Genomic DNA, 26,085 nt, shown 5'->3' with positions numbered 1-26,085 from the left:
CAAAAGGCCATTACTCATTACTAATTCTTCTTGACCTGTCCGCAGCTTTTGACACAGTTGACCATCCTCTCCTCCTAAAAATACTACATTCATTTGGCATCCGAGACAAAGCCCTCTCCTGGTTTGCAATATATCTTTCAAACCGCTCGTTTTCAGTTTCCTTTAACAACATATCTTGTGATCCTATGCCTCTCTCAGTTGGAGTACCGCAAGGCTCTGTCTTAGGTCCCTTGCTTTTCTCGCTTTATACATCCTGCCTTGGAAAACTTATAGCCTCCTTTGGATTCCAGTACCACCTATATGCTGATGATACCCAAATCTATCTTTCCTCTCCTGATATCTCTCCCTCTTTACTCAACCAGATTTCTGACTGCCTCTCTGCAATTTTCTCTTGGATGTCTTCACACTACCTCCAACTCAATCTGTCCAAAACTGAGCTGCTTCTTATTCCCCCCTCTTCGAGACATCCGACACCTGACATTTCTCTGATGGTTGGAGACTCTACTCTCAACACCTCACCCCAGGTCCGCTGCCTTGGGGTCACACTAGACTCAGAACTCACATTCAACCCACATATATAAACGCTTACCAAATCCTGCCGGTCACACCTACGCAACATTTCCAGAATTCGTCCCTTCCTTACTCAAAATACTACAAAAATACTTATTCATTCCCTCATCCTGTCACGCATTGATTATTGCAATCTACTCTTAAATGGCCTTCCAAAACACCGCCTCTCCTCCCTCCAATCTATTATGAATGCTTCTGCTAGACTCATCCACCTAAGCCGACGATCTACATCAGCTGCTCCGCTCTGCCAGTCTCTACACTGGCTCCCCATACACTCCAGAATACAATTTAAAGTATTAGCCCTAACCTACAAAGCACTCAACAGTCTAACTCCCAACTATATCTCCTCTCTCATCGTGAAATACTCCCCATCCCGTCCTCTTCGATCATCTGACCTACGTCTCTACACTCCTGTTATCTCTACATCCCACTCCCGCCTCCAAGACTTCGCACGTGCTGCTCCTGTCCTCTGGAACTCTCTACCCCGCTCCATCAGACTGTCTCCAACCTTGTATAGCTTCAGAAGATCCTTGAAAACCCACCTATTCAGAGAGGCTTACCATCTCTCCTCCATCCCGCATCCGAACCAAGCTAATACATGTACATGAACTGCCTGACTCACTGCTGCAAATACAACGATGTAACAAGCTACCCCAACCTTATGTCTCTGCACCCTAAACCTATAGACTGTGAGCTCTCCGGAGCAGGGCCCTCTTCCTCCTGTGCTAGATTTGTTTAGTCTTGTTATGTTTTGTATTGTATCACAAATCTTTGTCATTGTATACCCCTATCATTGTACCCAGCGCTACGGAATTTGGCGGCGCTATACAAATAAATGATAATAATAATAATCCTACGAACTAGATAGGTTTATACTGTTAGGTAATATCTGGCAGAGTTGCTGGGCCTATGGCTCTTATCTTCCGTCAATATCTATGTTTCTATGTCAGAACATTTATTGCAGACAACATTTAATAGTTTAGGATTTTATCTCACCCCAAAGGCAACTAATATTTAACACAGTAATGGGTACTTAATTGCCATACACTTAAAGGAAAAGTCTACTTGAAAATTGTTATTGTTTAAAAATAGACAATGCCTTTATTAGCCATTCAACAGTTTTGCATAACTAACACGGTTATATTAGTATACTTTTTACCTCTGTGATCACCTTGTAGATGGCCCCCTTATCTCAGTTTCTTTCACAATCATGCATTTCAGCTAATTAGTGCTGCTCCTGCATAGTTATTATCAATCTACACGGGAGTGAGCACAATGTTATCCATATGAACTAGCACTGTAAGGCTATAAAAAGCTAATAAAAGGCACGGATATAAGATGACTTGCAGGGGCTTAGAAACAGGTAAACTGAGGCTATAAAGTATAGATCTTAGATACACTTGTTATCACTAATGTATACAAAATTGTCTCATTTGAAGATGATGTAATGGAGAAAATATGCTTATTATTACAGCCAGTGTTATTATCCATGTATAATTGTATTCACTGAAAACTTCTATACAAATATTTCAGTATAAAGTATATTAATATAACAATGTTAGTTATGCAAAGCTGGGGAATGGGTAGTAAATATAACAAAAACAAAATGTTTTATATTCTCACTGTGACAGTGAGAAATGTGATAATAAGGATAAGGTAACTATAAAAGTACTATATCCGGTGCCACCCTCTGTAAATATGAAGACCTAAAAAATAACCAAGAGAAAGAAGGGGGCTAAAGCACTCACTATCAGTATTATGCTTGAGTAAGCTGATAAAATATAACTTTTAATATATGCTATTAAAATCTATTAGTAACCAGTATGTAACTGTCCTTAAAAGGACAATTCCACTACATAAAACAGTGGAGCTATTTATTCTCATGTTTCCTGGCCGATAACTGGATATGTCGACTTCAGGTGACGGTGGTGAAGAGCACACCGAGAGCTATAGCAAATAGACTTGTTTCAAACAGTATCAAGGTCCTTTTTCAATATTAGTTAGACAAACCGAGTGTCCAAATCCAGTGTTTTATATAGGGAAAGAACCACCATTAACGGCCGCCAATTGTGGCTTAGCATACACGCCCCCTCATAACGTCAGACTTGCATCTGCCATTGGTCATGCTAAGGGGGCGTGTGCCTATCAGGTCGATATTCCTTCAATGCAGGCATGAAGAATTCACTGATATTGTGTCTAACGCTGCGTTTATTTATGCCGACTGCAGTGCTAAAATTAAACAAAGCTATTTATATGTGAAATCCAGAGATAATTATAGATGGGCAAAATGTATATCTGGGGAGTATAGCCCTAAGATATTCCATCTTATGTGCAGGTCTAGCTGTAAAGCTTGCAATAACAGCTACATTTTAGCAACAATATGTATAGATTGAAACAACATAGCTCTAATTTATTTTCCTTATTATACCTCAATGCGGATTTGTCATATTTATAAATAAAGGTTTATATTCACAAAATGTTTATAATGGCCTGATGATTCAAATCAGCACAGTCTTCCATAATTTTACAATTCCAAAGGCATATTTAGCCTGCCTATAAGACTAATAATGAGGTACTAATTCATATTGTATTTTGTACGCTAGTGACCTAGATGGGTATCATTTATAAAAACACTAGATTGAGATATAATCCCCAATTATTTAGTATTCATAAATATACCCAATAATTATTATTCCTATTCATGCCATACAGTATCATTGAATATAGTGGGAATATCCATTTAGTCTCCTTTTGTAACAGAATTGGTTCTATGTTTCCTGCTCTTTCTAGACCCCAACATTTAAAACTTTTTGTATTAGAGTTATGACATGTTAGGAAATGTCTAGCAAAGTAGTAAAGGCATTATATAGCTTTTAAACAAAAAAAATAAATAAAGTAGATTGTCCCTTTAATATTTAGGGCATATTGAGGTTGATCAATAACATCAAAAATGTAATTTTATTAGATTTGTAAATTTAGATGTTACGTTAAATATTTAAAATATATTGCAAATTTGAAGGTATGAGTATGAGGCATACACACCCAAAACATATTTCATAACTTAAAAGGAACATTCCAGCCAAAATTAGAATCCACATGGATGCATTTTGAATAGAAACATTTTTGTAATATAGATGTATTAGCGAAAATGCTTCTAATAAAAGCTATTGCTGTTTCAAACATGTATTTCAGTATGCACTGTGCACCAGCATTTTAAACACAGCCTAAAGTGCTTTTACCATCTGGTAATGACTCAATTTGTTAATTGCTGACATGATACAATTCCCGCAGGTGCTCTGAGCAGCTGTAGAATTTAAAATGCTGGTGCACAATGAAAATCCAGCTATGCTTCACATGCACGTGCAGAAAAAAATAATAACACTAAAACAGTGAAAACTTTTACTATAAGTATTTTTGCTTATTCTTGTATAGCGCAAAAATGTTTCAATTCAGAGATTTAATTAATCTATGAGCATTTAAATTTTGACCGGAATGTCCCTTTAAATTTATATATAATAGTCTATAGATTAAATATTGTTCCACTACTGTCATTGTATTAAAAGGATATTTACAGTATATTACAAAGTACCAGATGCCAATTTATTCCTATATTTAATCTTTATTAATGGCCCAAATGTCTGAGTTCACAATAAAATAAAAGTTTCAAGAATACCATTTAATGAACTAGAAGAGAGAGGGCATGTGTGTATCATTTACATGAAGCAGAGGGTGAAGAAAGAAAAAGGGAAGATAGGGCATGCGTGTGTACCATTTACATGAAGCAGAGGGTGACAGAGAGCATGCGTGTGTACTATTCACATGAAGCAGAGGGTGTGAGAGGGCATGTGTGTGTACCATTCACATGATGCAGAGGGTGTGAGAGGGCATGCGTGTGTACCATTCACATGACGCAGAGGGTGAGAGAGGGCATGTGTGTGTACCATTCACATGATGCAGAGGGTGAGAGAGGGCATGCGTGTGTACCATTCACATGATGCAGAGGCTGAGAGAGGACATGCGTGTGTACCATTCACATGACGCAGAGGGTGACAGAGGGCATGCGTGTGTACCATTCACATGACGCAGAGGGTGACAGAGGGCATGCATGTGTACTATTCACATGAAGCAGAGGGTGAGAGAGGGAATGCGTGTGTACCATTCACATGACGCAGAGGGTGAGAGAGGGCATGTGTGTGTGCCATTTACATGAATCAGAGGGTGAGAGAGAAGGGAAGAGAGGGCATGTGTGTGTATCATTTACATGAAGCAGAGGGTGAGAGAGAAGGGAAGAGAGGGCATGTGTGTGTATCATTCACATGAAGCAGAGGGTGAGAGAGAAGGAAGAGAGGGCGTGTGCGTGTACCATTTACATGAAGCAGAGGATAAGAGAGAAGGAAGAGAGGGCATGTGTGTGTGTATCATTTACATGAAGCAGAGGGTGAGAGAGAAGGGAAGAGAGGGCATGTGTGTGTAGCATTTACATGAATCAGAGGATAAGAGAGAAGGGAAGAGAGGGCATGTGTGTGTATCATTTACATGAAGCAGAGGGTGAGAGAGAGAAGAGAAGAGAGGGCATGTGTGTGTGTATCATTTACATGAAGCAGAGGGTGAGAGAGAAGGAAGAGAGGGCATGTGTGTGTATCATTTACATGAAGCAGAGGATAAGAGAGAAGGAAGAGAGGGCATGTGTGTGTACCATTTACATGAAGCAGAGGGTGAGAGTGAAGGGAAGAGAGGGCATGTGTGTGTATCATTTACATGAAGCAGAGGATAAGAGAGAAGGAAGAGAGGGCATGTGTGTGTACCATTTACATGAAGCAGAGGGTGAGAGTGAAGGGAAGAGAGGGCATGTGTGTGTATCATTTACATGAAGCAGAGGGTGAGAGAGAAGGGAAGAGAGGGCATGTGTGTGTATCATTTACATGAAGCAGAGGGTGAGAGAGAAGGAAGAGAGGGCATGTGTGTGTATCATTTACATGAAGCAGAGGGTGAGAGAGAAGGGAAGAGAGGGCATGTGTGTGTATCATTTACATGAAGCAGAGGGTGAGAGAGAAGGAAGAGAGGGCATGTGTGTGTATCATTTACATGAATCAGAGGGTGAGAGAGAAGGAAGAGAGGGCGTGTGTGTGTGTATTATTTACATGAAGCGGAGGGTGAGAGAGAAGGGAAGAGAGGGCATGTGTGTGTATCATTTACATGAAGCAGTGGGTAAGAGAGAAGGGAAGAGAGGGCATGTGTGTGTATCATTTACATGAAGCAGAGGGTGAGAGAGAAGAGAAGAGAGGGCATGTGTGTGTGTATTATTTACATGAAGCGGAGGGTGAGAGAGAAGTGAAGAGAGGGCATGTGTGTGTATCATTTACATGAAGCAGAGGGTGAGAGAGAAGGGAAGAGAGGGCATGTGTGTGTGTACCATTTACATGAAGCAGAGGGTGAGAGAGAAGGGAAGAGAGGGCATGTGTGTGTACCATTTACATGAAGCAGAGGGTGAGAGAGAAGGGAAGAGAGGGCATGTGTGTGTGTACCATTTACATGAAGCAGAGGGTGAGAGAGAAGGGAAGAGAGGGCATGTGTGTGTGTACCATTTACATGAAGCAGAGGGTGAGAGAGAAGGGAAGAGAGGGCATGTGTGTGTGTACCATTTACATGACGCAGAGGGTGAGAGAGAAGGGAAGAGAGGGCTTGTGTGTGTGTACCATTTACATGAAGCAGAGGGTGAGAGAGAAGGGAAGAGAGGGCATGTGTGTGTGTACCATTTACATGAAGCAGAGGGTGAGAGAGAAGGGAAGAGAGGGCATGTGTGTGTGTACCATTTACATGAAGCAGAGGGTGAGAGAGAAGGGAAGAGAGGGCATGTGTGTGTGTACCATTTACATGAAGCAGAGGGTGAGAGAGAAGGGAAGAGAGGGCATGTGTGTGTACCATTTACATGAAGCAGAGGGTGAGAGAGAAGGAAGAGAGGGGGCATGTGTGTGTATCATTTACATGAAGCAGAGGGTGAGAGAGAAGGGAAGAGAGGGCATGTGTGTGTACCATTTACATAAATCAGAGGGTGAGAGAGAAGAGAAGAGAGGGAATGTGTGTGTATCATTTACATAAATCAGAGGGTAAGAGAGAAGGAAGAGAGGGCATGTGTGTGTATCATTTACATGAAGCAGAGGGTGAGAGAGAAGGGAGAGGGCATATGTGTGTACCATTTACATAAATCAGAGGGTGAGAGAGAAGGGAAGAGAGGGAATGTGTGTGTATCATTTACATAAATCAGAGGGTAAGAGAGAAGGAAGAGAGGGCATGTGTGTGTATCATTTACATGAAGCAGAGGGTGAGAGAGAAGGAAGAGAGAGCATGTGTGTGTATCATTTACATGAAGCAGAGGGTGAGAGAGAAGGAAGAGAAGGCATGTGTGTGTGTATCATTTACATGAAGCAGAGGGTGAGAGAGAAGGAAGAGAGGGCATGTGTGTGTGTATCATTTACATGAAGCAGAGTGTGAGAGAGAAGGAAGAGAGGGCATGTGTGTGTATCATTTACATAAATAAGAGGGTGAGAGAGAAGGGAAGAGAGGACATATCTGTACCATTTACATGAATCAGAGGGTGAGAGTGAAGAGAATAGAGAGCATGTGTGTGTACAATTTACATGAAGCAGAGGGTGAGAGAGAAGAAAGGACAAGGTAGGGGTGTGAACCAAATAGATTTTATTATTACAATCTGTCTGTACTGAGGCTCATCATTAACATAGGAGGAAAACATTTTATAATCTGAGTTTTCTAACTGTGAACCTTATACCATAGATCACTCACCTGCAGAGACATCTGATGGCTGAATAATCTGTACAAGTTCAGTAGCTCCTGTGTCTAGATTTTCATCTCTGTGTCCTGTTAGTTCTAATAAATAAAATGAGTTTTTTTGAATAAATGGATTTAAGTGCAGTTATCTCACACAAACTGATTATACAGTAATATTACACAACACATCAATATTAGAAAACATTACTAGTAGCTTCTGCCATAGATCTGTTACCTGCAGAGACGTCTGATGGGGTCTCCACTGGCTGAATATTCTGTACAAGTTCTCTATGTGCTCCTGTGTCTAGATTTTCATCTCTGTGACCTGTTAGTTCTAATAAAGAATAAAATGAGTTTATTTTGTTAAATGGATATGAAACAATTTATATATATTTAAATGTATTCAATTAAGAACAAAACAAAGCATCTGTTTTGCACTTAAACATTTACATATATAAATGAATATACAAATTGCTTTAGCAGTAATTCCTCTTGACCCTTTAACTGTGTTTTTATTATTTTTGTTGGGTATAACATTAGTTTATAATCAGACAGCTTATTAGATCACATGTGACAGATTCACTGTAGATTTGCTCTGTGTCAGTCACGTCAGTAGTGTATGAGCACTTCCCGAGTGAGATATTTATTACTACACAGCGTTACCTGAGCTCTCATTTCCTGGGATCTCCATAGTCCTTAGTGCTTGGTGAGTCTCCATCATGACGTCCTTGTAAAGCTCCTTGTGTCCCTCTATATACTCCCACTCCTTCATAGAGAAATACACAGCAACATCATCAGACTTTATAGGAACCTGAAACACACACAACTCATTCAGTACTGACACAGGGACTGGTTCTGTCACACACTTTTACTGACAGAGCCAGGATAATGTTACTGAGAACATACAGAGACACAGACAGCTGGTAGGAAATACACACAGGGCCAGATGGGTCAGTAAAGTGAGTCACTGTGTATAATGTCACATTCCCCAGCAGTACTCACCTCTCCGCTCAGCTGTTGTATGCTGCTGTGGGAGGGCCTCTTCTTCACAATAATGTATTCCTATAATATGTATGAGAAAGCTCATCAGACTCCATTTGCCTGGACTAACAAGTTCTTGCTTACTTCTCTCGATCATCACAAAACATAAATAAAATATAGTGGATAATTCTGTGTGGCCTATATGGATAAAAGCGGCTAAAGACTGAGGACATGAGCCCAAGAACATCAACATTGCTGGAACATTTGAGAGGGTGTGATGGGGGGGCAAAATGTTGAGCCCTTGGTTGATAGAAGGTTCCATTGGTGCTAGGGTCCCTTGGGTTTTAAGCCTTTTTGTAGTTGGGGTCATGCAGAGGGGCCTTTAGGGTCTGGGGTGAGTTTTTGCAATAGAGGTCATGTAGTAGGGCTTTGTATGAGTGGGCTTTTTCTTTATGGTGGGAGGGGTCTTGGATGCTAGGATTAGTATATATATATTTTTTTTTGCTGGAAGAGGATTTGTATAGGAGGGTTGTGCAGATGAGTGAGCTTAAATGGACAGTCTACTTGATTTTTTTTACTATTTAAAAAGATAGATAGATAACACCTTTACTACCAATTCCCCATCTTTGCATAACTAACAATGTAATATACTTTATAACCACTAAAACTCTAAATCTCTGCCTGTGTCTAAGCCCCTGCAGGTCGCCTCTTATCTCAGTGCTTTTTATTAGCTTTTCACAGCAAGACAGTGCTATTCCATGCGTGACATATAGATATCATTGTGCTCACTCCTATGGAGTTATGCAGGAACCAGCACTAGTTGGTGAAACCGCAAGTTTGTAAAAAGCACTGAGATAAGTGGCAGTCTGCAGAGGCTTAGATACAGGTAATAATAAAGCAAAAAGGATATTTGTATAACAGTGATGGTTATGCAAAACTGGTGAATATGTTAAAACAATAGCAATTTTCAAGTAGAACGTACCTTTAAGTTAGTGTTATGGTCTGGCTGAACTGAAGTTAAGGTTAGTGTCACGTATTTCTATTGATAAGCTAACTCAAAAACGTAATACAGCTGGTCTTGCCTTACCCAATATTAATTTCTACAATCTGGCAGCCTTAGTCAAAATTGCAATTGACTGGCTAGCAGAATCTAATTGGTTTTCCTCAAATGATATTGAAAGTCATATTATCTATCCCTTCTCTTTAAAAACTATCTTACATAATCCACCAAGTAAAATTCCTGGTAATGTTGCCAGCCTAATTACCTAATTACCATTAATAATATAGTGGAAATACCCAGAAAATATTTAAGACATGGGAAGAGAAGGGCCTGAAATATTTACACCAATTTTCACTGGATACGGGTCAGATAGTAAGATTTGATTCTCTTATAAAGCAATTTGATCTCCCGAGAAACAGTCTGTTTGCCTATTTGCAAATACGTCATTTTATTAATAGTAAGGATTGGGTACCTGATAGTAGTGGTTCATGGTCAGATATTAGAACATGTATTCAAAAATCTGTTGGGGGAACTACATCTATATCTTTGATATATAACATTATGCTGGCTAAACAGAGCCAAATTTTTTTAGATAAAATATGTAATACATGTACACCTTATTTCCCAGGTATGAACCATGAGAAGATTAAGACAAGTTTCTCTGTATTAGGTAAATACAGGGTTTCAATAAATTGGAAAGAATCTCACATGAAATTACTGAACAATTATTATTTTACCCCCGCTAGATTGAAAAGAATGTTTTTAGTACAATCATTTCTATGCCCACGCTGTTCATATTTAAATGCAGACATTCTACATATGTTTGGTCTTTGCCCAAAGATCTTCCAATTTTGGAACAAGGTCACCTATTGGTTTAATAAAAACTATGGGGTTGATGTCTCTATTGGGCTTGAAGAGATTATATTTCTTGAAGCCCAAATAGATAATCAAAATCCTTATAGAAATATACTGAATACAGTAATCTTGTTGTCCAGACATCTAATATTGAAAGCCTGGAAGAGTAGAACAGCTCCTAGTTTCTCACTTTTTATTAGAGAAATACAGAATCAGATCATTTTTGAATCATTCCACACACAATTGTTAGGGGAACAAAAAATATTTTTTTTTAGTAGGATGGCTCCCTATAATTAAAACTTACCCTCACCAAATCCAAAAACGTATATTGAATCCTTTTTTGAGTTCTAATAGTTTTGCCGAATTGGTGTTATTAGATGAATTCCCTGCATCATGGATCTCTCTATATAGAGAAATATACTAATAGTTATAAAATCAGTAAGCTAACTCATGTTCTGGAGTAGCGTGACATAATCTGGGGTCAATGTTAGGGGAGACAGGGGGGTAGGGATTCTATTTTATTTTTAGGTTTTGTGTTTTTTGCTTCCCCCCCTATTTTTATTTTTTATTTTTTTGTTTGTTAAACCTCTGATGTCTAAGATTTTTTACTTAAAAAACGCATGTTCATTTTTTTCTTAACTTTTGTATCCTACGTTTGGATTGTATTAATAAATATATAATGACTTACATTGTATCTGACTTAGGGCCCAAGTAGGATAGGTTGATACACACTACTTTTCTATGTATTGCTATAGATATATTATGTTTCCTTTGGTTTTGATTTATTTTTAAGGCATGCCGCAAGTTCCAAAGAAAATGGTAATATGAGGATTAATTTTAGTTGACAGAAAAAGCAATGTAATCTATGACAATAGTTTTCTAGGAGAGCTAATCAAGGTTGGCTTTGTATTTTTTTTGATGTGGAGCTGCGTCTTCAAGAATGTGATATTGTGAATTGGAGCAGTAACTCCTTAATTTAGGTTTATATTGATGTTTAGTTAGGAAAAGCTTAAAATTGTAACACAGAATAAGGTAACGCACTGTTTAGCTATGTCCAAAAATTAAGATAAGAGAAGGTTGCTTGAAGGGAAGCTAAAGTTGAATCTCAGCACATAGAAAAAGTGACACAAGTTAAGATAATGGCTATGCAGTAGAGTAGATTGTTGTATCTCTATTTCCTTTTTGATGTGGAGCTGTGTCTCCATGGAAGTTACAATATGACTAGGAGCTGCGCTTCCACAATTTATCATTTTCTTTTTTTGTTGGTTTGATTTGTGTTGCCTTTTTTATGTAATGCTGAAAAACTGATAAATAAATAAATTTAAAAAAAATGAAGTTAAGGTTAGTGAGATGGTCTGGGTGAACTGAAGTTGGGGTTAGTCAGATAGTCTCGGTGAGGTTAAGTAAGATGGTCGGGTGAGCTGAAGTTAGGGTTAGGAGACGGTCGGTCTGGGTGAGATGAAGTTGGGGTTAGTGAGATGGTCTGGGTGAGCTGAAGTTAGGGTTGGTGAGATTGTCGGTCTCGGTGAGATGAAGTTAGGGTTAGTGAGACGGTCTGGGTGAGATGAAGTTAGGGTTAGGAGATGGTTGGTCTCGATGAGATGAAGTTGGGGTTAGTGAGACGGTCTGGGTGAGATGAAGTTAGGGTTAGTGAGACGGTCTGGGTGAGATAAAGTTAGGGTTAGTGAGACGGTCTGTGTGAGATAAAGTTAGGGTTAGTGAGACAGTCTGGGTGAGATAAAGTTAGGGTTAGTGAGATGGTCTGGGTGAGATAAAGTTAGGGTTAGTGAGACGGTCTGGGTGAGATAAAGTTAGGGTTAGTGAGACGGTCTGGGTGAGATAAAGTTAGGGTTAGGAGATGGTCGGTCGGTGAGGTTAAGTGAGATGGTCTGGGTAAGCTGAAGCTAGAGTTAGTAAGATAGGTCCGGTGTATCAGAAGCAGCACAGTAAATAGGACCAGTGTCACATGACATTACCCAGCAGCTCTTACCTCTCCGGTCAGCAGGCAGATGATGCCCAGGGCCTGACTCAGGAACTGCTCTGCCATCAGCTTCCTGCATGTGTTCATCTTGTTCTTTGTCAGTGACTGAGTCAGATGCTATAAATGTGACACCTGTGAGAAGAAAGAAATACGGCAGCTTGAGAGATCAGAAATAATCCAAAATCTTCCTGTATTTATATTATGGTAAAGAGATGATTATGTGATATTAAACATGTTTATTTCACTTATGAGCAATCTAATAGTACACATGTGACTAGCTGCATATGCCGCAGATAACATAAAGTGATAAAATGTAACAATCTTTATATAGCATGTTTGACATTATGGGACGACACATTTATTTAATATTAAAGGGACATGAAACACAAATTTTTTATTTCATGATTCAAATAGAGAATCTAATTTTTAACAACATTCCAATTTAATTTTATTATCTAATTTGCTTTATTCTTTAGATATCCTTTGTTAAAGAAATTGCAATGCACATCGGTGAACGAATCACACAAGGCATCTATGTGCAGCCACCAATCAGCAGCTAGTGAGCCTATTTAGATATGCTTTTCAACAAATTATATCAAGAAAATGAAGCAAATTAGCTAATAGACGTAAATTGGAAAGTTGTTTATAATTGCTTGCTCTTTCTAAATAATGAAAGAAAAAAGTTGGGTTTCATGTCCCTTTAAAGGGCCAGTAAATTTGCATGATAACAAGACAATGCAATAGCACTTAGTCTGAATTTCAAATGAGTAGTAGATTTTTTTCTGACAAATGTCAAAGCTATATCTATTTCCACTCCCCCCATACCATGTGAGAGCCATCAGCCAATCACAAAAGCATATACATATATTTTGTGACTTCTTGCACATGCTCAGAAGTGTAAATATAAAAAGACGGTGCACATTTTGTTAATCAAAGTAAATTGCTAAGGTGTTTAAAACTGAATGCTCTATCTGAATCATGAATGTTTAATTTTGATTTTAGTGTCCCTTTAAGTTCATTAGAAGCAAAATAAGGTGACTGTACACAGGAATATGCACGGTTATCTGATAAATCAGGAAGCAGAATTAAAACACTAGCGTCTAGATTTAGAGTTTGGCGTTAGCCGTCAAAACCAGCGTTAGAAGCTCCTAACGCTGGTTTTGGGCTACTGCTGGTATTTAGAGTCAGTCAGGAAAGGGTCTAACGCTCACTTTGCAGCCGCGACTTTTCCATACCGCAGATCCCCCTACACCATTTGCGTATCCTATCTTTTCAATGGGATCTTTCTAATGCCGGTATTTAGAGTCTTGGCTGAAGTGAGCGTTAGAAATCTAACGACAAAACTCCAGCCGCAGAAAAAAAGTCAGGAGTTAAGAGCTTTCTGGGCATAAAGCTCTTAACTACTGTGCTCTAAAGTACACTAACACCCATAAACTACCTATGTACCCCTAAACTGAGGCCCCCACACATCGCCGCCACTCTAATAAAAAATTTTAACCCCTAATCTGCCGACCGCACACCGCCGCAACCTACATTATCCCTATGAACCCCTAATCTGCTGCCCCTAACACCGCCGACCCCTATATTATATTTATTAACCCCTAATCTGCCCCCCCAACGTCGCTGCTACCTACCTACACTTATTAACCCCTAATCTGCCGACCGGACCTCACCGCCACTATAATAAATGTATTAACCCCTAATCCGCCCTCCCTAACATCGCCGACACCTAACTTCAAGTATTAACCCCTAATCTGCCGACCGGACCTCACCGCTACTCTAATAAATTTATAAACCCCTAAAGCTAAGTCTAACCTTAACCCTAACACCCCCCTAAATTAAATATAATTTAAATCTAACTAAATAAATTAACTCTTATTAAATAAATTATTCCTATTTAAAGCTAAATACTTACCTGTAAAATAAACCCTAATATAGCTACAATATAAATTATAATTATATTGTAGCTATTTTAGGATTAATATTTATTTTACAGGCAACTTTGTAATTATTTTAACCAGGTACAATAGCTATTAAATAGTTCATAACTATTTAATAGCTACCTAGTTAAAATAATTACAAAATTAGCTGTAAAATAAATCCTAACCTAAGTTACAATTAAACCTAACACTACATTATCAATAAATTAATTAAATACAATACCTACAAATAAATACAATTAAATTAACTAAAGTACAAAAAATAAAAAAAGAACTAAGTTACAAAAAATTAAAAAATATTTACAAACATTAGAAAAATATTACAACAATTTTAAACTAATTACACCTACTCTAAGCCCCCTAATAAAATAACAAAGCCCTCCAAAATAAAAAAAAGGCCCTACCCTATTCCAAAATTAAAATAGAAAAGCTATTTTACCTTACCAGCCCTTAAAAGGGCCCTTTGCAGGGCATGCCCCAAAGAATTCAGCTCTTTTGCCTGTAAAAAAAAACCATACAATACCCCCCCCCAACATTACAACCCATCACCCACATACCCCTAATCTAACCCAAACCCCCCTTAAATAAGCCTAACACTAAGCCCCTGAAGATCTCCCTACCTTGTCTTCACCACACCGGGTCCCGATCGGTCCAGAAGAGCCTCCGAAGTCTTCATCCAAGCCCAAGCGGGGGCTGAAGAGTGACGTCCATCCTCCGGCTGAAGTCTTGATCCAAGCGGCGGCTAAAGAATTCCATCTTCGGGCAGAAGTCTTCATCCTATCCGGGCAGAAGAGTAGATCCGGACCGGCAAACATCTTCATCCAAGCCGCATCTTCTATGTTCTTCCATCCGATGACGAACGGCTCCATCTTCAAGACCTCCAGCGCGGATCCATCCTCTTCTTCCGACGTCCTAAAACAGAATGAAGGTTCCTTTAAGGGACGTCATCCAAGATGGTGTCCCTCAAATTCCGATTGGCTGATAGGATTCTATCAGCCAATCAGATTGAGCTCGCATTCTATTGGCTGATCGGAACAGATCGGATCTACTCTTCTGCCCGGATAGGATGAAGACTTCTGCCGAAGATGGAATTCTTTAGCCGCCGCTTGGATCAAGACTTCAGCCGGAGGATGGACGCCACTCTTCAGCCCCCGCTTGGGCTTGGATGAAGACTTCGGAGTCTCTTCTGGAACGATCGGGACCCGGTGTGGTGAAGACAAGGTAGGGAGATCTTCAGGGGCTTAGTGTTAGGTTTATTTAAGGGGGGTTTGGGTTAGATTAGGGGTATGTGGGTGGTGGGTTTTAATGTTGGGGGGGTATTGTATGTTTTTTTTTACAGGCAAAAGAGCTGAATTCTTTGGGGCATGCCCCGCAAATGGCCCTTTTAAGGGCTGATAAGGTAAAAGAGCTTTTCTATTTTAATTTTAGAATAGGGTAGGGCATTTTTTTATTTTGGGGGGCTTTGTTATTTTATTAGGGGGCTTAGAGTAGGTGTAATTAGTTTAAAATTGTTGTAATATTTTTCTAATGTTTGTAAATATTTTTTTATTTTTTGTAACTTAGTTCTTTTTTATTTTTTGTACTTTAGTTAGTTTATTTAATTGTATTTATTTGTAGGTATTGTATTTAATTAATTTATTGATAGTGTAGTGTTAGGTTTAATTGTAAATAATTGTAGGTATTGTATTTAATTAATTTATTGATAGTGTAGTGTTAGGTTTAATTGTAGATAATTGTAGGTATTGTATTTAAGTAATTTATTTATAGTGTAGTGTTAGGTTTAATTGTAGATAATTGTAGGTATTTTATTTAATTAATTTATTGATAGTGTAGTGTTAGGTTTAATTGTAGATAATTGTAGGTATTTTATTTAATTAATTTATTGATAGTGTAGTGTTAGGTTTAATTGTAACTTAGGTTAGGATTTATTTTACAGGTAATTTTGTAATTATTTTAACTAGGTAGCTATTAAATAGTTATGAACTATTTAATAGCTATTGTACCTGGTTAAAATAATTAAAAAGTTGCCTGTAAAATAAATATTAATCCTAAAATAGCTACAATATAATTATAATTTATATTGTAGCTATATTAGGGTTTATTTTACAGGTAAGTATTTAGCTTTAAAGTGAAGGTAAAGTTTTAGTTATTAAACTTCTTTCCCTTTAAATAGTATCCAAATAAATGTGAGTTTAATTCATCAAAATTTTCGTTTCGCTATATTAATGTATTTATTACCTCTTCTTTATCCGATTCATTAGACTGTTTAAACAGCCCGTTTTTTTTTTTTTTTTTTCCTGGTCACGTTTTTTTCTAAGCCAATAGAGACACTGGCCGTTAGGCGGCCGTCAAATTACGTCACTGCAAAACTCTAACTAATGCGCATGCGTTGTATTTACTTCCTATGTGTTAGGCTCAACGCGCGTTCTAGTTTTGCGCATGCGCTTTCCTCGATTCCTCCGGATATGTCTTGTATTTTGTCAAAATAGGTCACGCAGGCGCAAATACAAATTACGGCGAGTGGTGCGCATGCGCAATTGCTCATGAAAACGTGAACGAGCTTTTGAATGACGTACAGAGCGGGTGGGACTGCTCTGTACATAATGTAATGAATAATCCGGAAATCAATGGAGGGAGGAGCAACAAACGGCCGGGAGAGTAAATATAACATGTTTATAACACTATAATCTATATACTTATATTTAAAAAAAAAATAGCGATCATGTTATTTAGGACTTATATAATATATTACAGGCGACGAAACCACTAAACTTAACCTTCACTTTAAATAGGAATAATTTATTTAATAAGAGTTAATTTATTTTGTTAGATTAAAATTATATTTAATTTAGGGGGGTGTTAGTGTTAGGGTTAGACTTAGCTTTAGGGGTTAATACATTTATTAGAGTAGCGGTGAGGTCCGGTCGGCAGATTAGGGGTTAATACTTGAAGTTAGGTGTCAGCGATGTTAGGGAGGGCAGATTAGGGGTTAATACTATTCATTATAGGGTTTTTGAGGCAGGAGTGAGGCGGATTAGGGGTTAATACATTTATTATAGTAGCGGTGAGGTCCGGTCGGCAGATTAGGGGTTAATAATTGTAGGTAGGTGGAGGCGACGTTGGGGGCGGCAGATTAGGGGTTAATAAATATAATATAGGGGTCGGCGGTGTTAGGGGCAGCAGATTAGGGGTACATAGGGATAACGTAGGTTGCAGCGGTGTACGGAGCGGCAGATTAGGGGTTAAAAAATATATGCAGGGGTCAGCGATAGCGGGGGCGGCGGATTAGGGGTTAATAAGTGTAAGGTTAGGGGTGTTTAGACTCTGGGTACATGTTAGGGTGTTAGGTGCAGACATAGGAAGTGTTTCCCCATAGGAAACAATGGGGCTGTGTTAGGAGCTGAACGCTGCTTTTTTGCAGGTGTTAGGTTTTTTTTCAGCTCAAACTGCCCCATTGTTTTCTATGGTGGAATCGTGCACGAGCACGTTTTTGAAGCTGGCCGCGTCCGTAAGCACCGCTGGTATTGAGAGTTGCAGTGGCGGTAAATATGCTATACGCTCCCTTTTTGGAGCCTAACGCAGCCCTTCTGTGGACTCTAAATACCAGCAGTAATTAAAATGTGCGGGGGAAAAAAAGCCAGCGTTAGCTACGCGGGTCGTTACCAACAAAACTCTAAATCTAGCCGTAGGTGCCTCAGCTCCCTGGTTACCAGGCATCCTGTAATTTATGGAATTATACCAAACTGGTAGCTCTGTCCTGCTGCACCCTAGTTTTTCATCTGCTGTTTATGCTCACACCGGAATCTGCCCCAAATCATATAACCCACATATTACCTTGATCATAGGATACAATTACAAATTATGTGAGGCTGCTAAGGTTAGGACGCAACAAATACTGTGCACCAAGTAAGTATTTGCCGTACTACATGTGCTGTTAGACTGGTTCCATATTCTACCTACTACCCACTGAACAGCTGTGCTTGTGCTTCATTTTATTATATATATATATATATATATATATTGCATTACTCTGGGATGTGGTTTCCTCTTCATAGTTAGTTAAATGGCTTCATGTCACCCTTTACTTTTCTCCTCTCTTAAAACCATTGAGATAGTCATAAATGGTCAATTATAGCAACAGTAATAATAATAATAATAATATCTAATAGCAATAAGAAACATTTTTTTACAAACTTTTTCCCAGTTATGTCACATCCTGTTTTGGGCAACCATGCAGACTGACTTCCTGTGACCCCATCACATAAACAAGTAATAAATATACAATTATTATAAACAGGTCAGACTTGTACTCATCACCCTAACACACAGACTGTGCGTCATCAAGTCCTCACTCCCTAAAATACAGCTTGCCCCTGTACAAGCTCTCAGACCCCACTGTTTCACCGCCTAGCTCCTGTACTGGCCTGTACAGTCCCTGTATCCTCCCCCTCTGATTCAGTCCCCAGTCCCTTTGAAGTCTCTCTGCCCCCTCTGTCTCAGCCCTGTACAGGTTCTTAGCCTCTCGCTCTCTCTCACACCTCAATTCCAGTACAGGTTCTCAGCCCCCTCTGTTTTATAATCCAGCCCCTATACAGACTCTCAACCCCTCTGTCTCACACCCCAGTCCCTGTGTAGACTCTCAGCCTCCTCTGACTCACACCCCAGCCCCTATACAGACTCTCAACCCATCTGTCTCACACCCCATCCCTTGTACATGCTTTCAGCCCCCCTCTGTCTCACACCTCAGCCCCTGTACAAACTCTCAACCCCTCTCTCTGTATCTCTCCCACACTGCACTCCTATAATGGTTCAAAGCCCCCCTCTGCCTCACACCTAGCCCCTGTACAAGATCTCAGCTCTCCTCTGTCTCACACCCCAGCCCCTGTACATACCCACAGACCCCCTCACACCCCAGCCCTGTACAGACTCTTAGCTCCCCTCTGTCTAACACCCCAGCCCCTGTACAGATTCTCAGACCCTCTCTCTCACACACCCCAGTCCTGTACTGGTTCTAAGTCCTCCTCTGCCTCACACCTAAGCCCTTGTACACAATCTCAGTCCCCTCTGTCTCACAGTCTAATACATGTGCACACTCTCAGCCCCCTCTGTTTTACACCTCATACCCTGTACAAGAAGCTCAGTCCCACTCTCTCTCACAGCCCAGTCTTGTACTGGTTCTCATCCCCCTCTGTTTCACACCTCATACCCTGTAAAAGTTCTAAACCCCCTCTGTTTCACACCCCAGTCCCTGTGCAGACTCTCAGCCACCTCTGTCTCATACTCCAGCTCCTCTATAGACTCTCAGCCTCTTTTGTCTCACACCCCAGCCCCTGTACAGAATCTCAGCCCTCCCCTCTGTATCACACTCCAGCACCTGTACAGACCATCAGCCCCCCCCTACACCCCAGCCCTGTACAGACCCTCAGCACCCCGAACAGCTCAGCCCCTTCATAGATTTTCAGCCCCCCTATCTCACACCCAAGTCCCTGTACAGACTCTTAGCCTCCCTCCATCTCACATCCCAGCTCCTGTAGAGACATTAAGCCACCCTCACAACTCAGCCCCTGTTTAGATTCTCAGCTCCTCCTCAGTCTCACACCCAAGCCCCTGTAGAGACGCTCAGCCTCCCACCATCTCACAACTCAGCTCCTGTAGGGACCGTCAGCCCCAATCACACCACAGCCCCTGTAGAGACTCACAGACCTCTCTCTCTCACACACACACACACACGTACGCCTCGGTATTGGTTCTCAGTCAACTTCTGCCTCACACCTATAAAAAATATTAGCCCCCTCTGTCTCACACTCCAGCCACTGTACAGATGCTCAGCCCTCCTCACATCCCAGTCCCTTTATAGACTCTCAGTCCCCTCTGTCTCACACACCCCTGCCCCTGTACCAACTCTCAGTCCCTCTCACACATTAGCTCCTGTAGAGACTCAGATACCTCTCTCACATATACACCAGTCCCTGTATTGGTTCTCAGTCCCCCTCTGCCTCACACATAAGCCCCTGTACAGTCTCTTAACCCCCCCCCCCCCTCTGTCTTACACACAAACACACCAGTCCCTATATTGGTTCTCAGTCCCCCTCTGCCTCCCACCTAAGCACATGTACAGTCTCTCACCCCCCCCCCCTCTGTCTCACCCACCCCACCCTGTCTCACTCCCCCCCTCTGTTTCACACACTCTCCTCTGCCTCACACAATCCCCTCTGTCTCACACACACCTGTCTCACCCCCCAGCCTCTATACAGACTTTCAGCCCTCCCCTCTGTATCACATTCCAGCCCATGTTAAGCCCTCCTCACACCCCAGCCCCTATACAGATTATCAGCCCCCCTCTCTCTCACATCCCGCCCATTCTATACTGGTTCACAGTTCTCCTCTGCCCCACACCTAAGCCCCTGTACAGACAATTAGCCACCTCTGGGTCAAACATCAGTCCCTCTCTGTCTTACACTCCAGCCCCTGTACAGAACCACAGCACCGCTGTCAGCCAGCCTCAGCCTGTACAAGTACTCAGCTCCCCTCTGTCTGGCACATAAACCCCTCCTCCTCCACGTAACCCCTCTCTCTCCGCACCCACAGCCCCCTCCTCACCTATAGGAGGTTAAAGTGAAGGTCAATTTTTCTTATATACTATACTTATTTTAATAAAGAATGTTTAATTTATTTTAATCGCTTATTTCATATGTCCCAAAAAATATTCCTATACATATAAATAGTTTATTTATTATACCTCCGTTTTTGCCTTATCCTCCGCCCCCTCCACACTTCCTTATTCGATTGTGTTGACGTTGCTTTGTAGTTTCGAAGAGGACTACGCTCGTCCACCCGCAATCGTTTTGCACTGCGCATGCGTATCCTCCGATCCACGGCGCATGCGTTCCATAGGTGCCATAAATAACGTTCCAAATTCTGGGCACGACTGACAGCTGCAGTGGCATGGGAGCAGGTATACTGTCAGCAACAATGAGCACCGACACTGTGCAGGACTAATAAAATAATTTATAGCAAGAATCAAGATAAATAACTTGAAAATAATTATATACAATTCAATAAGTATGTGAGATGTGCCGTGCTATTTAATTACCAAGTATTAGGTTTGCAAGCGGTTTGTATGTATTCCTAAACGAGACCAATGCTGACGAATCAATGTAAATAGTGTTAGAACAGAAAACGCATGCGCGTTACATGAACGAGCATGCCGATGATGATGCGCTGTTTCTATAAACGCATGCGCATAGGGTAACGATGACAAAAGGGAAAAGGGGCTGGACGCCATGGGGTTAAAATACCAATAGGACATCAAATATGTCAATCACAGAATGTTGTATGGCGGGCGGATTGTGAAGCATCAACGGAGCGGGTACAACAAGTGAAAAATAAAGGTTATTATTGTTTTTTAATATATTTTGGTGAATGAACATCATATTGATTTTTTAGTATACATTGAAATATGCGATCCTGGACGGCAGAATTGACCTTCACTTTAATATTAGTTGTCACGCTTCCTTAAATCACATATATATTACCTGGTAGTAGCTAGATCCAGTCCGGTAAAAGGACAGATGAGGTCACTGCAGTCACGTGGCTTCTGGCAGTTTACGGTCCTTTTGCTGCAAGGGATCTAGCTGCTACTCGAAGATAAAGTATTGGAACTTCTGGAAGGAGGCTGTGTGTGTGAGGCAGAGGGATCCTCTTTATAATAATATTTGTCTGTAAATAATGCACTGGTGAGGTATTTGTATGTGAGGCAATGGGAATATCTATATAATATTATATACCTGTAGATAAGGTACTAGGTTTATATTGAACAAAAGTATCAACCTTGGGACACCGCCTCTTTTACCAAAGTAGTCTATCTGCAGAGTGGAGCTCCACTCTAGACAGGAAACATGTGACCTCCACTGCAATTTTTTTTTTTTCAATAAAACTTTAATGTAGCACACAACCAATATGCACAATCATTCAGAAAACTTTTTTTTTTAAAATAAACTTTATGCACAATCATTTAGAAAACGTTCTATTATTTTGTTCTATATTAGGCAAAGTATGAGCAAATGTAATGATTATTCTAAGTTATAAATAGATCATCTCAGGAAATCACAGGACTAATTCTTTAGTTTTCATGTATTATCTACTGTTTTAAATTAACAATATTGAACTATTTAAAGCTCCACTCTACACAACAAAAATGTGACATCCAGAACCTCCATGGGGAAGTTCTCTTTAAACAAGAAGAAGGTTTGCTGCTTTCTTTTTTTTACCGTATTTATCCCCGTAGAGACCTTTAGCATTAGCGACCAAGGCTGTTTTTACATTGCTGCGGTGTTTGTGTTTATCTGTAATTTCCCTCTTAATTTTTTTTTACCATATTTAACCCCGTAGTGACCTGACTGTTGTACCAATTTTTTAGCGTTAGCGACCAAGGCTGTTTTTACATTGCTGCGGTGTTTGTGTTTATCTGTAATTTCCCTCTTAATTTTTTTTTACCATATTTAACCCCGTAGTGACCTGACTGTTGTACCAATTTTTTAGCGTTAGCGACCAAGGCTGTTTTTACATTGCTGCGGTGTTTGTGTTTATCTGTAATTTCCCTCTTAATTTTTTTTTTTACCATATTTAACCCCGTAGTGACCTGACTGTTGTACCAATTTTTTAGCGTTAGCGACCAAGGCTGTTTTTACATTGCTGCGGTGTTTGTGTTTAGCTGTATTTTTCCTCTTACTCCTTTACTGTACCCACACATATTATATACTGTTTTTCTCGCCATAAGATTGACTTTCTACAGATACCATTATTTTCATCATATCATATAATTTTTACTAAATATTTTTATAAATTATGATTAAAAATATTAAAAACCACACTTTTTTTTTTACTTTTACCCCCAAAATCTGTTACGCATCTACAACCCCCGAGAAAACAACATGGCTAAACAGTTTCTTCATTTTGTCCTGAGTTTTGAAATACCCAATTTTCAATTTTTACGATTTAACCTTTTTCTCCTTCAGTGACCTTTTAACCCCAACCCTAGATCTAACCCTCCCCCTAGATCTACCACTAAGCCTAGATCTAACCCTCCTCCTAGATCTACCACTAAGCCTAGACCCTACATAACTATTTATTTTTAAGATTTTTACTATTTAATTTTTTTTTCATCTGTTACAGCTGAGGTCCTTAAGGAGATAAAGGGATAGTAAATTCAAAATTTAACTTGCATGATTCAGATAGAACCTGTCATTTTAAGACACTTATAAATTCACATCTATTTTTAAATGTGCTTTGTTCTCTTGTTATCCCTTGCTGAAAGAGAATAAGCACATATTCAACACTAGTGGGAGCTAGCTGCTGATTTTTGCCTGCACACATTTGTCTTTTGAGATTGGATGACTATGGCTCCGTTCGGGCAGCGCTCCAAGCGTTTTCCTCACATTTGCAAGTGAGATGCCTGGCGTTTTTTGAGTGCTCTGATGACGTAAGTCCCAGCGCTTCCATCGTGCTGGAAAAGCTGTCACTTTTCAGAGCAAGCTCAGATGCTTGGCAACATGGCAGCCTCCACACACGTTTTGCTGTGGAGGCTGCCTTGTTTGTATAAGCAGCAGAGGAGGGACAGGTGAGGCAGATAAGTCTGACAGCAGCATTTAGTACAGGGAAAATTGGAGATAGGTTAAGTAACCTATCTCCAATTTGCCCTGTACTAAATGCTGCTGTCATGCTTATCTGGTGTTATGCTGAGAATTGTTTCCCCAGTGTCTCTGGTTTCCCCTGCCTCTCGGCAAACATCGGAACTCTGACCCACCTCCAGTCAGCTCCTCTCAGCTCAGCACCCGTACTATTATTAGCTTAATGTGGCAGGATAAGCTACAGGGGCTGAGCTAAGAACAGCTGAATGAAGGTGGGTCAGAGTTCCAATGTTTGCCGAGAGGCAGGGGAAACTATTCTCGAACAACGGTGTTGTGTAAACAGCTTAAATAAAAATAATCCTCCACTAATAAAGAGAGACACAATTTAAACATTTTTACAGTCAGCTACAAGGGAGCTTATTTAAAAACGTTCGTTTTCTCTAAGCTCCCTTGCTTGTGACGTCACCTAGCGCCACGTCATCGCTGGAAGTGAAGCGCCTCCACTAGCTCCTGAGCGCTGCCCGAACGTGGCCTATATGTGTTCATCTTGCTGCCAGTAGTGCAATGTTTTCCTTCAGCAAAGGATAATAAGAGAACGAAGCAGTTTTTATAATGAAAGTAAATTGGAAACTGCATGTTCTTTCTGATTTATAAAAGTCTGTTTTTGACTTGAGTGTCCCTTAAATGATTTTTTATTTATTATGGAAATAACAGTTTTGATTCTGACTATGACTAAGTTTCCCATGTGCTTGACACAGGAGCCAGCAATCATTAAAGATCTACACATTGCTATACAATGGGTTGTCAAGAATGAGGCACTGTTCTGTGGGCGCATAACCATGCCAAGTTATGGGTCAATGAATGAAGATGACCGCCAAAAGGCCATAGATAACGTGATGTAAAGAGAAGAACCAGAAGCAAGGGAGCCATTCCTCTTTGTATTTCAGCACAGAGAAGATATGGAGTTGTTTTTGCAGGCATGTCTTGACCAACAGGGCCTCCAAGTTAATGCCATGTTCAACAAATGACTGATGGACAAGGGGCGGTGGTGTGTTTCTGTTTAAATTATTGATAATAATAAAAAAATAAGATAATTAACACCATTTCTGAGTCATTGCTTTAATAACACACTACCACAAGTATGAAGGTACAAGATAATTATAGTTAACAGTATATAAGAAACATGTTAAAGGAAGTTGTGGGTGTTGTTTGCTGTATTACAGACAATCATATGAGTTTCAAAATGCCCTCATGTGTCGGTTACAAGTCACCCACTAACATAATATACCCATCAACACACAGACACATAAAACACACAAAGACATAGAGACACACACACCATAGTTGCCAACATTTGAAAAAAATTTCCAGGGACACTTTGCAGCTATCAATTACCTGCATGAAATTTTTAACCACACCCCCTGCCCTAAAGTCCCGCCCACTTTGCCAAACTCACATAATTAGCATAATTTAGCTCCGCCTATTTTTAATGGTTCTGAATATAATTATATATATATATATATGCCCATCAAGGGCATTAGCTTTGGGCATCAGATCTGCAAGAAAGCTAAATGGTGTGTTCATTGCTGAGTTTCTATTTTCCCTTAGAAAAAAATTAGGAAGTCTATAGTGCCTAGAGGGCGGTATTAATTAGTCTGTAATCTGATGACATTGGTTGTAATGTGCTGTCCCATGTGTAAATGTCCCATGTATTGCATTTATGGAATTGTTTTTTTATTGCAAATTAATTATAGGTAAAAGCACCACATATCCCAAATATCCCTGAGAGGTCCCAATCGGATGTTGAGGCAAACTAATCAGAGATTCCAATTAGAAGTCATATAACACAGTTCTATCAGTCTAAAGATCAATTTGACCTTTCCCAGGGACAGGTGACACATGAGACATGTATACATGTGTCATGACTGTAAGTGACTGTCATTTAACCCCACCACTACCACTGTGTTATATACAGTTTATTTGTTATTATATCTGCTGCTGGTTGTATAAGTTTCAGATATTTTTAAGTAAAGCTTCTTCATTTTTGAATTACCCCAGATATAGTAACAAATGATCTGGCACTGTTATAAAACCAACAGATAATTATAATAACAAATAAACTGTATGTAAGTAGTAGTACATTTTGCAGTAAAGCTTCATTTTTTAATTACCCCTGATATTAGCAAATGATGCACCAATGTGTGCTGTTATTATATACAGTTTATAAGTTATTATAAATTGTATTATATAATATTTTTTTAATTACCTTATAAACACTGACTGAGTGACAAGTCAAGATGGAGTCAGTCTGAGTCACAGCATTTTTTTTAAAGAGGTGATTCA

The 26,085-nt window shown here is 39.9% G+C and overlaps 1 protein-coding gene and 1 long non-coding RNA gene across 2 annotated transcripts in view; one reads left to right on the top strand and one right to left on the bottom strand.

Annotated features, from left to right (window-relative positions):
- LOC128657035 (zinc finger protein OZF-like) overlaps positions 1 to 21,757 on the bottom strand; it is a 53,990-nt gene extending 32,233 nt beyond the window's left edge. The window contains exons 1-6 of the mRNA XM_053711261.1: positions 21,649 to 21,757; positions 12,183 to 12,305; positions 8,359 to 8,418; positions 8,020 to 8,167; positions 7,592 to 7,690; positions 7,372 to 7,455 (exon numbers count right to left, since the gene is read on the bottom strand). Coding sequence (XP_053567236.1) covers positions 7,372 to 7,455; positions 7,592 to 7,690; positions 8,020 to 8,167; positions 8,359 to 8,418; positions 12,183 to 12,260 — 469 coding nt within the window. The 5' untranslated portion in view covers positions 12,261 to 12,305; positions 21,649 to 21,757. The remainder of the gene's footprint in view (positions 1 to 7,371; positions 7,456 to 7,591; positions 7,691 to 8,019; positions 8,168 to 8,358; positions 8,419 to 12,182; positions 12,306 to 21,648) is intronic.
- Positions 21,758 to 22,137: 380 nt separating this feature from the next.
- Positions 22,138 to 24,845, top strand: LOC128657036 (uncharacterized). Its single transcript, XR_008402080.1, has 2 exons — positions 22,138 to 22,360; positions 24,501 to 24,845. It is a non-coding gene; the product is annotated as an uncharacterized LOC128657036 (long non-coding RNA).
- Positions 24,846 to 26,085: the final 1,240 nt, after the last annotated feature.

This window comes from Bombina bombina, chromosome 4 (genome assembly GCF_027579735.1).
Source record: "Bombina bombina isolate aBomBom1 chromosome 4, aBomBom1.pri, whole genome shotgun sequence".
Classification (NCBI taxonomy): Eukaryota; Metazoa; Chordata; class Amphibia; order Anura; family Bombinatoridae; genus Bombina; species Bombina bombina.
Note: the sequence above shows the minus strand (reverse complement) of the source record. Positions and strands in the feature narration are given on the sequence as shown.